At 48.7% G+C, this 15,173-nt stretch overlaps 1 protein-coding gene across 1 annotated transcript in view; it reads left to right on the top strand.

Annotated features, from left to right (window-relative positions):
• Positions 1-15,173, top strand: part of PITPNM2 (phosphatidylinositol transfer protein, membrane-associated 2) — a 76,052-nt gene that overhangs the window by 28,445 nt on the left and 32,434 nt on the right. The window contains exon 2 of the mRNA XM_008587785.1: positions 10,379-10,551. Within this exon, the coding sequence (XP_008586007.1) occupies positions 10,474-10,551 (78 nt within the window). The 5' untranslated portion in view covers positions 10,379-10,473. The remainder of the gene's footprint in view (positions 1-10,378; positions 10,552-15,173) is intronic.

Below are 15,173 nucleotides of genomic sequence, written 5' to 3'. Positions count from 1 at the left end.
CTCTGAGGGATAAAGGTGGGACTGCTCTGGGGCAGGGGTTGGAGGCCAATCTGTGGGGGACAAGCTCCTCCTGCCTGTAGCCCCAGGGCACTGAGGGGCAGCTGGTCAGTGCCAGCCTCCCACACCCATGCAGAGCAACCTTCCACTTCCTGCACCCCCAGGCCTGGGGCTGATCCCTGGGCACAAGGGATGGCCCCTCACCCCGCACCCCTCAGGCGGTCCATTGCCCTCCCACTCATCCCTAGACACAGCTGGGTGATCAGAGAGGCGTGGGGGCTGGTTTCCTGCACCTGGGGAGGAAGTGCTGTCACTCTTAATCCCTGCGGCCCCTGCTTGGGGACCTGTGGGTTTGGGAAGCAGAGAGCAGAGGAGGGGGCTTTCCTAGAGTAAGAGGCCGAGAGACCCAGAGAGCCAGAGGGAGCTTCCAGCTGCGGGGCCCTGGGCTTGACTGCGGCTCCTGCCCTCCCTGCTGCTGCAAGAGTCCAGGCTCCTGCTGGCCTGGCATGGAGCATCTTGCAGACTCACTAGCCAGAAGGCAGTTGAATTGCATGTGGATGGAGTCCATCCTCCGTGTCTCCACACAGCCTCACTCCTGAATTCCATCTGTGACGTCAAACCTCCACTAATCACGGAAAACCAGATTAAGTTCTGTAAACTCAATTCTCCTGCCTGCCCTCCTGGTCAGGGAGTCTCACCATGGTCTCCACCCAAGAAGCCAGCCGCCTCCCCGCTCACCTTTCTGAGCCAAACCCTGATAATCTGCCTTAAGTCTTCACCACACACCTCCACCCGGCTGCCCGCACCTTTCCACTGTAAAGCCTGTAGGGTCGGGAAGACCTTTAGGGTCCAAGGCTATGTTTTTGCTAGAGACCGTGCCCCTGGACTTGGGTGACATCCCTCACACCTCCTCTCCGACTATCTGCCTGTGCCCAGATCCCTGGCCTGGCTGCAGCCCATACCTTGTCCAGGGCTGGACTCTCTTGCTCCCATGGCCTCCCTGGATGTCACACGAAATGGCCCCCATTCTGACATGGTCTGGCCCTGTTGGGTCCTCAAAGACACTGATGAACATGGGGTTTGGGGGTCCTTTCTAGGGTCATAAATACAGGGGTCTGGAACCCCAAGGGTTTTCTGAAGGCTGGGGCCCAAGCGTTCTATTTGATGCTCAAAAGAGGGTCTCTGTTCTCCGTGGAGAGGGGCCGAGTGGGATATGCACGAAATACAGGGGTCTGGAACCCCAAGGGTTTTCTGAAGGCTGGGGCCCAAGCGTTCTATTTGAGGCTCAAAAGAGGGTCTCTGTTCTCCGTGGAGAGGGGCCGAGTGGGATATGCACATGGATGGTCACCCAGACCCCTCACCTGGCTTTGCTCACGGAAGGGCCTCTGGAGACCTGTATTTTTCTTTTTCCCTATCACTGTGCCAGGCCCTGAAAGCTGCCCTGTGGAAAACAGTACAATATAATTCCATCTAACTCATCACGACTCCAGCAGAGACGAGATGAAATGTGTGTCTATCTTGCGCCCAGGCAGCTGAGTGGGTGTAATGAGATTGTCTGAGGGTTCGGCTGCTGATCGAAGGGCTCAGGGGACAGGCAGACACTCAAGTCACACTGCTTTCTCTAGTGTGGGGAGGGGTCTGCCCGTGCTCCCTGGCCTCAGGCTCAACCAGCAAGGAAGGAAGGAGGATCCTGTCTAGCTGTAAGTCAGCCGCACCTAAACAGGGCCATTCCTCCTGTGGACATTCCTCTGTGCCTGGCTGTCGGACCACTTCCCTGCTGCCAGTGGGTTTAGTGTCTGCACCTGGGGGTAGGCAGCCCAGCCAGGAAGCTCAGGCCCTATGTCCCAGGCACCTGGCTCGAGAGCCTGCTGGGCATTGTCCTAATGCCTGCGTACTCACTACCACTGGTCAGGTGCTGGCTGGAACTGGGCTGAGCATGTTATATGCATCATCTCATTTAACCCACAAGACAACCCAAGAGGGTAGGTGCTATTCTTACCCCTACGGTAGAAGATAAAATAAAAAATCAAAGCGATTAAGTGATTTGCCCACAGTCACAGCTAGGAGGTGGCAGGTCTAGGTTCAAAGTCCTTGATTTTAATCACTGCACTAACTACCCTTCTCTGGCCATTTGCACACATGCCGCTCAAACTCTGCTGCTGCTGCTATTTCATGAAAAGTCGAGTCGTATAGAAAAGTGCCAAAGTTTCCCAAAATTCCATCGATTTGAGATAACTGCCTCACCAGCATTCAGTGAATATTTATCTGTTCCAGACTTTGTACAAACAGACATATATAAAAAGGTAATAATTTTTAAAAAAATGAATCATGTTCTACATGCATTTTTAAAATAAAAATCAACTTTAATTTCATTTCAGTTTAACCAAAGACAAATCTATTTGCATGTTTCTAAAATGAAATGGAAGGAAATTGCTAAACTTCAGAAAAACGTTTCTTCATCAGAAGTGATAACAGTCCTAAAAGGCTAAATTTAAGGGAAAAAAAGAAAAACTTTTAAAAATAACTTTATTGAGTTCTAATGTATGTACCATAAAATTTACTCATTTAAAGTAGGCAAGTCAGTGGTTTTGGTATATTACATTACTAGATTTTTAAAATTGTGGTAAATATATATGTGCGTGTATATATAACATTGTCTTAGTCCGTTTTGTGTTGCTATAACAGAGTATTTTAGACTGAGTAATTTATAATGAACAGAATCTATTGGCTCACAATTCCAGAAGCTGGGAAGTCCAATATCAAGGTGCCAGCATCTGGCAAGGACTTTCTTGCTGTGTCATTACATGGCAGAAGGCATCACATGGCAAAAGAGCAAAGAGGGACAAGGGAAAGAGAGAACGAGAGGGGGAGAGAAGGGGTTTCATAAAGGACCCACTTCTACAATAATGGCATTGATTCATTCATGAAAGCAGAGACCTCATGGCATAACCACTTCTTAATACTGTTGCAATGGCAATTAAATTTCAACGTGAGTTTGGGAGGGGACAAACATTCAAACCATAGCAAACATAAAATTTGCTGTTTTAACCATTTTTAAGTGTACAATTCCATTGCATTAAGTATATTGACAGTGTCATGCAACCATCACCACTACCATTTCCAAGCTTTCTCATCACCCAAATGTTAACTCTAACCATTAAACAATGACTCCTCCATTCCTCCTCCCCCTAGCTCCTGGTTACCTCTAATCTACTTTCTGAGAGAAAAACTTTTAAAAGGTTAAAATCATTAATTTTTTACAAGTAATAAACAGTACTTTTTAATAGCAGTTTTAGGTTCACAGCAAAATTGAGTGGAAAGTACAGAAAGTTTCCATATTACCCTGGTCCCACATCAACATGCCCCACCATCAACTTCCTACACCAGAGTGGTACACTTGTTACAGTTACCAAACTTCCATTGATACATCATCACCCAAAGTCTATAGTTCATATTAGGTTCACTCTTGGTGTTGTAGATTCTATGAGTTTTGGCAAGTGTATAACGACATGTGTCCCCCACTGTAGTATCATACAGAACAGTTTCACTGCCCTAAACATCCTCCATGCTCTGCCTATTCTTCCCTCATTAACTGTTTTGCCTACGTAATGAACCAACTTCCATGGCTTGGAAGTTGGGGAAATTATATGTCTGCCTCTGTTCTTCCACTCCCAATTTTTGTTATATCATTATATGTGTACATTGTTGAGGTTTCTATATTCTATTCATATTCAATAACCATAATTGCCAAGATTGCAAAAATATCAACTCAATACTCATCGAAATTTCTCCACTGATGAATTTATTTTGATTTATCTTTTGGATTTCGAGATCAAGTAATTTTTAAAAGAAGACTTGATGGATGTCTAAGCCCCTAAATTCATGGTTCAGAATGTTTAATAACTTAATACTTAAAGGACAGTTTGGCAGGGTATGAAATTCTGGTTTCTAATTTTTTCTCTTAGAACTCTGTGGATACTGCTCCATTAAGTTTTGAAATTGTGTTGCTGGGGAGTAATCTGATTTTCCCCAACCTGTCTCCCTGAGCCTCCTAGTTATGTGGTTCTTTCTTTATCCTGTAAGGTCAGTAACTTTTTCAGGATGTGTCTTGCTATTACTTATGCCATCAATTTTTCCTGGGACACAGAATCCCAGTTAGTCTGTAGAAATCAAGTCTTTTTTATTTTAGGAAAATTTCCTATTATATATTAGAATACTTTCCCCCCTGTTCTCTCATTCTGCTTTCTTCCAGAATCACACCAGTTATGTATATGTTGGATTTCCTTTTGCCTCCATATTAGTCATTCTGTCTTATTATCATTCTCCACTTAATTTTATGTGATTTCCTCAAACATGTCCACTATATCTCTAGTTTTTCACCTTATAAGTAGAGCTTTTAAAAAATATCTGTGATGTATTTATTTTCCTTTCCCACTCCCCCGCCAAGCTAAGCTAGCTCACCTTTTAATTTTTCATCTCTTTCTATCATCAAATAATTTCTTTTAAAAATTTCTCTCTTTTTCCCACCCCCACTGATTTTTAAGAGATTATATCTGTAATTTCTTTGAGTCTACAGATAACTATGTTCTCTGAAGTCTTTCTGTATTTCTCTGGATGATTCCTCTTGTGATGTATGTTTTCATCTGCCCTCCCTTAATACATAGGACCCATGTGGGTTCCTTTCTGATTGTTATTCCTTAGCTACATTCCAGATAGCAGTGTGTAGAGGATGTGGGGAGTGACCTGGAATAGTCTGCAGCTGCATTTTGAGCTTATTGTCTGGACGACTTTCTTCTCCGAGCCCTGATTTATCCTCTGCCCTGGGATTCCATCTCTCAGGTTTCAGGGTTCGTGAGGTCATTGTGGCTCACAACAAAGCTCTTTAGGTGCTTGACTTTCTTCACCCCCAATGCCTCTTCTCCCTCCCAAGCCCCACTTCACTCCCAGCATCAACCTTAGCTAAAAAACTAGGTTCTCTCATAGGAATGTCATGCTAGCATGATTTCCCCCTCAGCACCCACACCTCTTCCATTCCACAATGTGAAATCACGTCTCTGCGTGCACTAGATTCATATCAGCCCCTAACTGCAAATAACCCAAATGCCCATCATGATAGAATGGTTAAGTCAGTTATAGTATATTCCCCAATGGAATACTATACAGTGATGAGAATGAGTAATCTACAACTATGTGTACTTGGATGAATCCTGTAAACATAATGTCAATCAAAAGAAACCCAACACAAAAGAGTAGATGCAATATCGTTCCATCTGAAATTGCTGTTTCTGTAGGTAAAAGTTAAATGCTGGCATTTCATGGGCTTCACCCTAATATAAAGTACAGAAACAGGCAAAAGGCAGGACGGTAGTCATCCATGGTTGGTGGAATGTGGCCAGAGGAACACAAGAGGCTTCTGGGCTTGTTAATTTTCTGTTTCTTGATGTGGGTGTTGCTCATATGGGTGTGTGAAAATTTGTACTTATGATTTGTGCACTTTTTTGTACATATGTGATACTTCAATAAAAAGTGGAAAACAAAACAAAAACCAGGGAGATTCCCCACCTTTCCTTGGACACATCCACAGCCCTAGATCTCAGCATTCTAAGAAGAGGCTTTGTGGCTATGACTTTCAGGAGGTGGTACTTATTGGGGTCCAAAGCAGTGTGCGTTAGTTCTTGGCATATTCCTTCCTCCCAGCTCAGACTTCATGGCTGGTGCTCTACACTGTTTGTGGTTTAGGGGTGTAGCAATTCTCTCCTTTTATCAGTGACGGTGACTGTTCTGTCTTTAGTAGTTTTTCATTGTTTTTAAGGGAGGACAGTGGAATAGAAATGTTCCTACTTGCCATCTCTAACAGGACATCAGGTGCACTAGCATAGGTGTAGCTAAGAAGAAACAGGCCTGGCTTTGTTTCTTAACTAAGTAAAAGGCTGGTACTTGACCAGACAGAGGCTGTAGGCGCTAACAGGACATCAGGTGCACTAGCATAGGTGTAGCTAAGAAGAAACAGGCCTGGCTTTGTTGCTTAACTAAGTAAAAGGCTGGTACTTGACCAGACAGAGGCTGTAGGCACCTTCAGAGTGAGCTCTTGGACAGACAATTCCCAAAGCAGCCAGTACTCAGAAATCATGTCCCTTTCCTGAATTCTGCTGCCCTTCTGGGGGCATCCTGAGAGGATGCTGAGCTCTGAAGCCTTCCCAAAGAGGAGGCTTAGTGGGCGTGGGGTGAGCACAGGCTTTCCAGGGGCTGGTTCACAGCATGATGGTCACTCCTTTTCTGGTGTGTGTGTCTTTTCTCCCCTGGGAGAGAGGGCACCCCTAGAAGCCAGTGACAGTCTCTGGTCTACCTGCTCCTGCCCTACACCTGGCATTGAACTTCATGGACTCATGGGTGGGCAGCCGCTTGAGGATGTGGGGAATGGCTGGTCTCAGCCTCAAGCATTGTCCTCCCCCAGGCAAGTAGCAGCAGGGTGGCTTCTGCACCCCCCCATCTCCCTGGGACACACCTGTGGGAGGGGGTGCTGATGGCTATTCCTGCTCCTGGGCCTGGGCTCATTCTGCTCCTTCTCCAGGAGGTGACCTCCTCATGCCTGCTTCCTTCTCTGCCAAGCAGAATCCCATGGATCTCAGAAGCCCAGTTCTACCTTCCATGAAGTGTTTCCCGACTGAGTGACAAACACCCACTTCTGGCAGCTGGGGAGCCCTTCACCTGTGCTTTTCTCATTTTAATGACACTCTGGAAACTCTGGAAGTCAGGTGGTATTATCCTCATTTGCATATGGAGAGATGGAGGCTCAGCAGATACAGAGACTTGCTCTAGGAGATCCCATAGCTAGTAAAGGCATTGTCAGGTTTTGCCACTGGATTCCAGACTGAGCTCCAAACTGTGACCTCCCACCACATTTTGTGTCACTCTGAAGTCCTGAGCTGTCTTTCCTGCTCTTAGTCACCCATGCACTTAACTATAACTGTACAAAACTATTTATTTATTCTTTTCTTCTATCTTTCTCTGTACCTGCCTACCTCTGTAGCTCTTTATAAAGGTCCTCATGGGCAGAAATGCAGTTGATTTTCTCCAACCCAGCGTTAGGTGGAATTGTATCCTAAGCGTCCAAGTTGTTCAGCAGTTCTGGAACGGTCGCGTGGCTGCTGCCCCCGGTTGGCCCTAAGCGTTGCCTTTAGCCCAGATCCACCCTGGTGGTAGGAGCTACCAAAGGCTGTCCAAGTTGTTCAGCAGTTCTGGAACGGTCGCGTGGCTGCTGCCCCCGGTTGGCCCTAAGCATTGCCTTTAGCCCAGATCCACCCTGGTGGTAGGAGCTACCAAAGGCTTCTGAGCCCTCTGGGTTTGTGTCCTCTCTCTGTCTCTGTCCCTTCTCTTCATGTGGAGGTGTAGACACCACCTATGTGATTATAGCTCATCTGGCAGCTTGTCTGTGGGGAGCATCATTATGTACCTGTCCACACACATACTCTCAGAGACCCAAGTCAGTGTCTTCAGTGCTAGCTCAGGCTGAGATTTCATCCCTGGCTGATTTGAGGAGGTGGAGGTGTTTAAGGAATATGCTCAGTTCAGCCTGCGGGTCCTGCCTCGCCCCTAACCCGTGGGCCTGCAGCAGCACTTGGCAGGCCAGAAAACCAACAGAAAGGAGGATGGTCTGGTTTGGTTGTGGGTGAGCACACAGGCAGGTCACTCACGGTAGGGGGTTAAGATTCTGAAGGGGACACTGCTTAGACTCCTGGAGTGTCTGAAAAACATTTAGAGACATGTCTGACCTCTTTGTTGTTTAGATGATGACAAAGGACTTGCTCAAGGTCACTCTGGGCCATTGCATTTACCCCATGCAGTAAAGGAGCACACCTGAGGCCCCACAGACGTAGGTGTGGGTGCCACATATCCCGGGGGTGCATGGTAGCTCCAGCTTCCTCTTCTGTGACTTCTACAGTGCCATGTGGGTCTGCCAATCCTGGGGCTTCAGTGAAGAGACACGTGGAAAAGCTTTGGGAATATGGTCCCGCTGAACCGCAGTTTTCCATATCCTGCTTCCAATCCTAATTTCATCCAGCTTCTTCTCCTAAGCACCCGGTTCTCTCCTTTGTGTGAGGAGGTTTCCCAAGGCAGGTGCCTGCGCCACCCTCTTAACCAGCTAGAAGCCCATCCAGGTGTCACACTTAGACTCTGCTTCCACTGAGTGGGCTCTCGTTCCCGTGGGATGCGGTGCGGCTTGTGCCCTTGCTTCTCTGTCCTGTGGCCTCAGCTTCCAGCCAGACTTGAGCGTAGACAGTGGGCCTGGGGCAGGTGGCCTCAGAGCTGAGTAAGGGGCCATGGGGAAGAACTCCCAGGGCAGCACTCAGCCTCTGCTTTTCCCTCAGGCCCTATGTCCACATTCCGTGAGGCTGGTAGCCAGACCTACTATCCTTGGAGCAAGCCAGCAATGATCCCTTTTCTCTTGAGCATAGGCTTTGGGGAGTGCAATCCCTCCCCACTGTGGTGATTTCAGGGTTGACTGGGTTGCATGAGAGGGAAAGCCCCTCCCAGCAAGAGTTTCAGCAAGAGTTCCAGCAAGAGTTCTCCCAGGAAGGGGAGAGGACAAGGGACTCCCCAGGGAGAGGGGAACTAGAAGAATGCTTATGGGTCCAAGTGATGTCTCTGAGTCAGAGAACTCCCAAGGGTAGTAGGGGTCTGGGGTCTTCTGTGGCTCCAGGGTTGTCTTATCTGTGGCTAGCACATGTTGGGTGTAGTTTCATGGTGTATGTATAGTAGATAGGCTCTAATTGGCCAAAAATATGTTTATTTGGACTATATTTAAAGCAACTGGATTTGAGAATTCCTACATTCCTACCTGCTGGGAAGAAGTGATCAATATGGGGGTCATTTCAGGCTAATACAGTTGCTGTCTCTAGCCCATTCACATGGCATCTCTCCCTAAGTGGCTTATTAAAGGATTTCTTTCAGCCCTATATGCCGATCTTCCTGAGAGTTCTGGTAAATACGCTTTTCTCAGTCTTGTTAGATGCACAGTAATGCTTTAGTGCCTGGACGATGCTTCTGTACCCATATAGACTGGTGCCTTGCAGAGGCTGCCTGGCTGGCCGGGCCCTTACTCTTACCATTTAGCCAGTGTCCTGCCTGTGGTCACCATGAATCCTCCCTGACTGTCATCTTCAGAGGGGTCTTTCTAAAAAGCTATCCTAGTTCTTCCACTATCCATCTTGGAAAACTTCACTAGCTTCAAGTTCATAGCACATAACCTGTGGAGGTAACAAGTGATATTTACAGCAAAGCCTCAGCCATCTAGGGCTTGGATTATAACAGGTGATGCCATTTCCAGTAACTGTGAGTGTGCCTCCTTCAAGCACTAAGTACGTTTTTAAAAATTTGATTGTGTTAGGTGCAAATCTTCATCAGATGTAATCTTTGTCATCTTAAATAGAAGTTACTGGGAATACACCGTTTGCTTATCTTCTTTGTCTCTTCTACCTCAGAGACCTTCCTTGCCCAATGTCAACTTTAAAATTGGTTCCAGGGCAGATCAGTTGGCTCGGGTGGTCATAGCATGGTGCTGATAACACAAAGGTCCAGGGTTTGATCCCTGTACCATCCAGACGCCAAAAGAAAAAAAAAGAAAGAAAGAAAGAAAGAAAAAAAGAAAAAAAGAACAGGGGCTAATAAATGTTTATTATCTGAACTCTTGACCTTGGTGTTGCAAGGCTGTGCCCCAACCAAGTGATCTAACTGGCCAGCCCTAAATGTTTATTATCGAATTGAACTGAAACCAAACTTTAGGGTCTTCTGCAAGAACACAGTGATGCCATCTGTACATGAACAGGACTGATTGCCCCAACACTGAAGAGGCTCAGGCTGCCGACTGTTAAGTCTCTTGCATCTAATTTTCTTAGTCTTGTTTGATCTGCCTTCTTTCCCATGACCAGCCATTGTTCCTTGCTGCAGCCCAGGGTTGCCGCTACAGAATTAGAAAACCAATGCTGCAGCTTGTTAGGACTGTGAGTAAAACAAGAGCATGGAGCTCTTTCCCTGGCCCTTGCTAATAGGGTGACAATCCTTTACTTCCCTGGGGCTGTTGATCAGAGTTTACACACAGCCTCTCACTTGGTTTTTCGGCAGATCTGGAAGATCACTTAGCACACGAGGAAAATGGAGGATGGACAGAGAGGCAGGTTGGCTCATGCCAGAGTCCAGACCAGAACTCTATCCTCAGGGCTAGTCCAGGCTGTCCCTCTGTGCAGAAAGTGACGGAAAATGGAGGATGGACAGAGAGGCAGGTTGGCTCATGCCAGAGTCCAGACCAGAACTCTAGCCTCAGGGCTAGTCCAGGCTGTCCCTCTGTGCAGAAAGTGACTGTACTGTTCTCTCTCTCTTTTAGGGGTCCTTGGTGAATTTTGTCATGGTTATTTAAGGAACCTCGTGTAGAAGTCCCAACTCGCAGTTCCCCATCGCTGGGAAGGCGTGGACTCCAAGATGATTATAAAGGAATATCGGATTCCTCTGCCGATGACTGTGGAGGAGTACCGCATTGCCCAGCTGTACATGATACAGGTACAGGTCATGGGGCAAGCCACCATGAGGGCGCACAGGTAACTGCATGTGGGTGTGTGACATCATGGCCTTCACAGTGCAGTGTCCACCCCAGGCTCCTAACAAGTGTCTGAATTGATCTGGACTTCCTGCTCCCATGCATGATGCCAGGTACATGGTGGTGCTTCGTGGGTGTTAGTGGCATCAGGTTGTCTCGCCAGCCCTGTGTCCCTGGCACTTAGAACACTAACACCCTCCCTTGCATTCAGCACTCAAATTCTCACTGGTCCAGATACTGTCCCCATGTCGTAATCAGCTCAGGCTGCCATCACCAAATACCATAGACTGGGGGCTTAATTAACAGGAACTTATTCCTCACAGTTCTGGAGGCCAGAAGTCCCAGGTCAAGGCCTGGCAGATTCTCCCCCTGGCTTGTACACAGCGTGTTCTCCCTGTGTTCTCGCACGACAAAGAGAGAGGGAGAGAGCTCTGGTGTCTTTTTCTCTTCTTCCGAAGACACCAACCCCATCATGAGGGCTCTACCTTCATAACCTCATCAAAGCCTAATCACCTCCCAAAGGCCCCATCTCGAGATACCATCACACTGGGGGTTAAGGCTTCAACATAAGAATTGGGTTGGGGCCAGACACATTCAGTCCAACACCCCATTTGACAGACAGAAAGGTGTGAGGCCCAGAGAAGTTAAATGCCCAGGAACACACAGCCCATCTCCTGGCTCCCAGGATCCCGCTTTCCTCACTGCAAGGCAGCAGTGTTGGATATGTGGCTAATTTATAGAGTCACAAAGGAGTTGGAGGATGACGGGTTCCTGTGATTAGAGAATATTATCCACTCCCTGGAGACATGGCTAGTCTCCCTGCTCAGTGCCTGACCACCCCAGAACATGTGATGAGGAGTCCCAGAATCTGGTGCTTCTGGCCCAGATGCTAGATGTGACCACCGCTCTCACTTGCTGGGGTCCCACTGAGGTCCCTGCCCTGCAGAGTTCCCATCACAGCTGTCCTGCTGGCTTCTTGCTGGCCCTTGGCCCAGCCCGGCAGCTTTCCTCCAAGTTGAGGGTCTCAGGGCCTCCCACACTGGTTGTGAACCTGCTCTCAGCCTGCCTCTGGCAGGCACATTGGTGCCTCCTGTCCCTGCTACAAAGTGGGGTGGTCTCAGTCTGGCTTCTTGCTGTGTAGCCCCCTCATCACACATCACACGGAGCTGTTGGTACACGGAGAGAGACTCGGCTGGCAGGGTCTCCACCTCCCACTCCTGGGCTTGCCTGGGCTACTAGAGTTGGGCCAGACCCCCCACACACACACCTGCATGGGAGGCTTGGCTGGGAAGAGAACAAGAGGTGAATCCAGCCTCTCTGGGGGGTGTTTGCTCTGAGCTGCTTCAGAAGCACCACTCAATTCCCTCTTGAACCACTTACCCCTTAATTATTTCTAGAGCGAGGAAAGAGGAAGAGGCTTAAATCAGCCCCCTACTCTGAGCACTGTGGAAATAGCTCAGCCAGTACAAGGGCCTGGATGATCTGCCAAAGCCACTGTGTCCTCAATTCCCACCCAAGCCAGGGTGAGCCCAGACCACAGCAGGCAGCCCCTCAATGCCCCTGGCCTCCTGGGTGGACGGTCTGAATCCAGGAGGACTGACCTCCAGCCTCTAGGATAACCTAGAGCTTTCCTCAAGCACAGAATCTCGTCCACACTGGGCTCCTCAAAGCACCTGCCATTTCCACCCCATCTTTTGATTTTTTTTTTTTTTTTAGGAACATCTATTCTTAAGACTTGCCAAAGCCACTGTGTCCTCAATTCCCACCCAAGCCAGGGTGAGCCCAGACCACAGCAGGCAGCCCCTCAATGCCCCTGGCCTCCTGGGTGGACGGTCTGAATCCAGGAGGACTGACCTCCAGCCTCTAGGATAACCTAGAGCTTTCCTCAAGCACAGAATCTCGTCCACACTGGGCTCCTCAAAGCACCTGCCATTTCCACCCCATCTTTTGATTTTTTTTTTTTTTTTTGGAACATCTATTCTTAAGACTTCAATGGGCCGGCCCGTGGCTCACTCAGGAGAGTGCGGTGCTGATAACACCAAGGCCCCGGGTTTGGATCCCATATAGGGATGGCCGGTTCACTCACTGGCTGAGCATGGTGCTGACAACACCAAGTCAAGGGTTGAGATCCCCTTACCGGTCATCTTTTAAAAAAAAAAAAAAAAAAAAGACTCCAATGAATGTAATTGTCAAGCATCGCACAACCCCCCATGTGATACTCAAACCTTCCTCCACTCCACACAGCCCAGGCTCCTCCCGTCGAGCCAACACATGTGCAGTGTCTTTTGATGAGCCTTGAACTCTGTTAACTGGGCTTGCAACAGAAAATAGAACCGTCTCCCACCTTGCGGGTCATGAGCGTCCAACTCTCACACCCTTCATGGATGGCCTCCCTCTAGCCAGCACGGCCTCTAAGTGCTGGCTGGACTCATTTCTGTTGCTCTGAGTTTCCAGGGTCTTTCCCTGTGCATCTGAGTTTCCAGGGTCTTTCCCTGTGCATCTCTGGGTGAGCAAGCGTATGTGCACACATCTGCTTTCCTGTCCAAATGGAAAGGTGAAACCAGCCAGGTATCGCCAGGAAAGGTATTACTATGGCGAGCACCAGCATGCTTGGAGGGCTGGTTGGGGAGCATGGTTGTGAGCTCCCTGCTCAGGCTGGGCTGGGCGGTCTGCTTCCCTCTGGGAAGGCTGTGGGGCTTCCTGAAGGGCAGCTCTCATAGGCAGCAGGCTGGCATCCAGCGGTTCTATCTGAGCCCCCAGAGATGACTGTTGGGGCAGGTGGATGGGTTGATGGCAGGTAGGGATCAGATGCTGGTGTGCTGTACCTGTGTCCTTGGTGTGTGCTGTCCCTGGTCTAAGAACTGAATCACTGTGTCCAAGGTGCCACAGTCTTCAATGTCATTACCATGGCTCCATATTAGGGAGCCCACAGGTTCGTGCTAGAGACACCAACTGGGAAGTTTCCTGTGTCCTTAGGGCCCCCAGCCAGCACTGTCACAGCTGAGTCACAGAACAGGACAGGCAGATGCATGGCTGCGTTCTCAATGCCACAGCACCCTGTCACAGCTCTGACAAAACGAGCTCAGGGACATTGTTGCACCCATTGATCATGAACTCTCTGAGGGCAAGTCACTGGCCTGCCCAGCCTCTGCACAGGACAGGGCTTGAGCTGTCGGCTGTCTATCAAACTTGGAAGCAATTCTGCTCAGATTGGAGGCTTTAGGCTTCTTTGATTGGGTGTTGGTTTGCTTTGCTTTTATGGGGGTGAAATTCACATCACACTTTAAAGTGAACAACTCAGTGGCATTTAGCACATTCACAGTGCTGTGCAACCACCACCTCTGTCTAGTTCGAAAATGTCTTCATCACCCCAGAAAGAAGCCCCATACCCATCAGCAGTCATTTCCCACTCCCCATTCCCACCCCCAGCCCCCAGCAACCACTGATCTACTCTCTGTGGACTTGCCTATTCTGGACATTTCAGACAAATGGAGTCATATGATATGTGGCCTTTTGTGTGTGGCTTCTTTCACTCAGCATGATGTTTTTCAAGGCTCATCCATGTGTGTATCAGTGCTTCGTTCCTTTTTATCGCTGAATCATAGTATCCCATTGCAGGGGTATGCCTGCCACATTTTGTGTATCTGTTCATCCGTTGATGGATATTTGAGTTAACATTAACACACAACTCTCTGTCTGAGTCCCTGTTTTCATTTCGTGTGGGTCTACACCTGGGAATGGAATTGCTGGATCATATGGTAACTCTGTTCAACATTTTGAAGAACTGCCAGATTGTTTTCCATGGTGTCTGCACCGTGTCACATTCCCACCAGGTTTCAGCTTCTCCACATCCTCACCAATGCATCTCATTCTCCTTTTTTTTTAATTAATGCCATCCTAGTGGGTGTGTTTTGAAATAAAAGAAACCCCAGTCAGTTGCAAAGTGTCTTTCTGCCCATCTTTCAGACCAGCCCAAATGCTGCTTTCTTCTCTGTGGTTTTTCTGGTCTCCATGGGCAGCATGAGGTGGTTTCTTTCTTTGAATCCCCGCAGCTTCATGTCTGTCCTGTGCCTGGGAACTCAGCACTTTCCTCTTTTTTGTGGTTGTAAATCTGTCTGTCTCTGTCCCCTGCCAGACAGTGAGGTCCTTATGGCAGAGGCAGTGTCATGTGTCTTTTCCCTGCCCCTGGCCTGGTGTCCTCTGCAGAGCATGTGGGCTGCTGCTCCTCCCTTCCTGTCCACAGCCCTGGTGCACATGTACTTGTGTGTCCATAGACAGACACATACATGCACATGCGCACATGCGCACATGCACACATGCACCTACACACACATGCTCACACCCTGGTTCTCGTCAGCTTGAGAGAGGCTCATGGGCCACAAGACCCGAAGGGGCGCCTCTCCAGCTGCTCTTGATGCCAGCATAACCCCTTCCTCTGAGACCAGGTCACCTGTGGGGGGACCCAGGATCTGCCTGGGCGCTGAGGTACCATCTCCCAACCCTTCGTCGTGGCCCATACTGGCGGGAAGGCAGGGGAGGGTTTAGTCTCCACGAGGGGCAGGCAGTGCAGCCACTGGGAAGTCAA

This window comes from Galeopterus variegatus, unplaced genomic scaffold (assembly GCF_000696425.1).
Source record: "Galeopterus variegatus unplaced genomic scaffold, G_variegatus-3.0.2 Scaffold4539, whole genome shotgun sequence".
NCBI lineage: Eukaryota > Metazoa > Chordata > Mammalia > Dermoptera > Cynocephalidae > Galeopterus > Galeopterus variegatus.
Note: the sequence above shows the minus strand (reverse complement) of the source record. Positions and strands in the feature narration are given on the sequence as shown.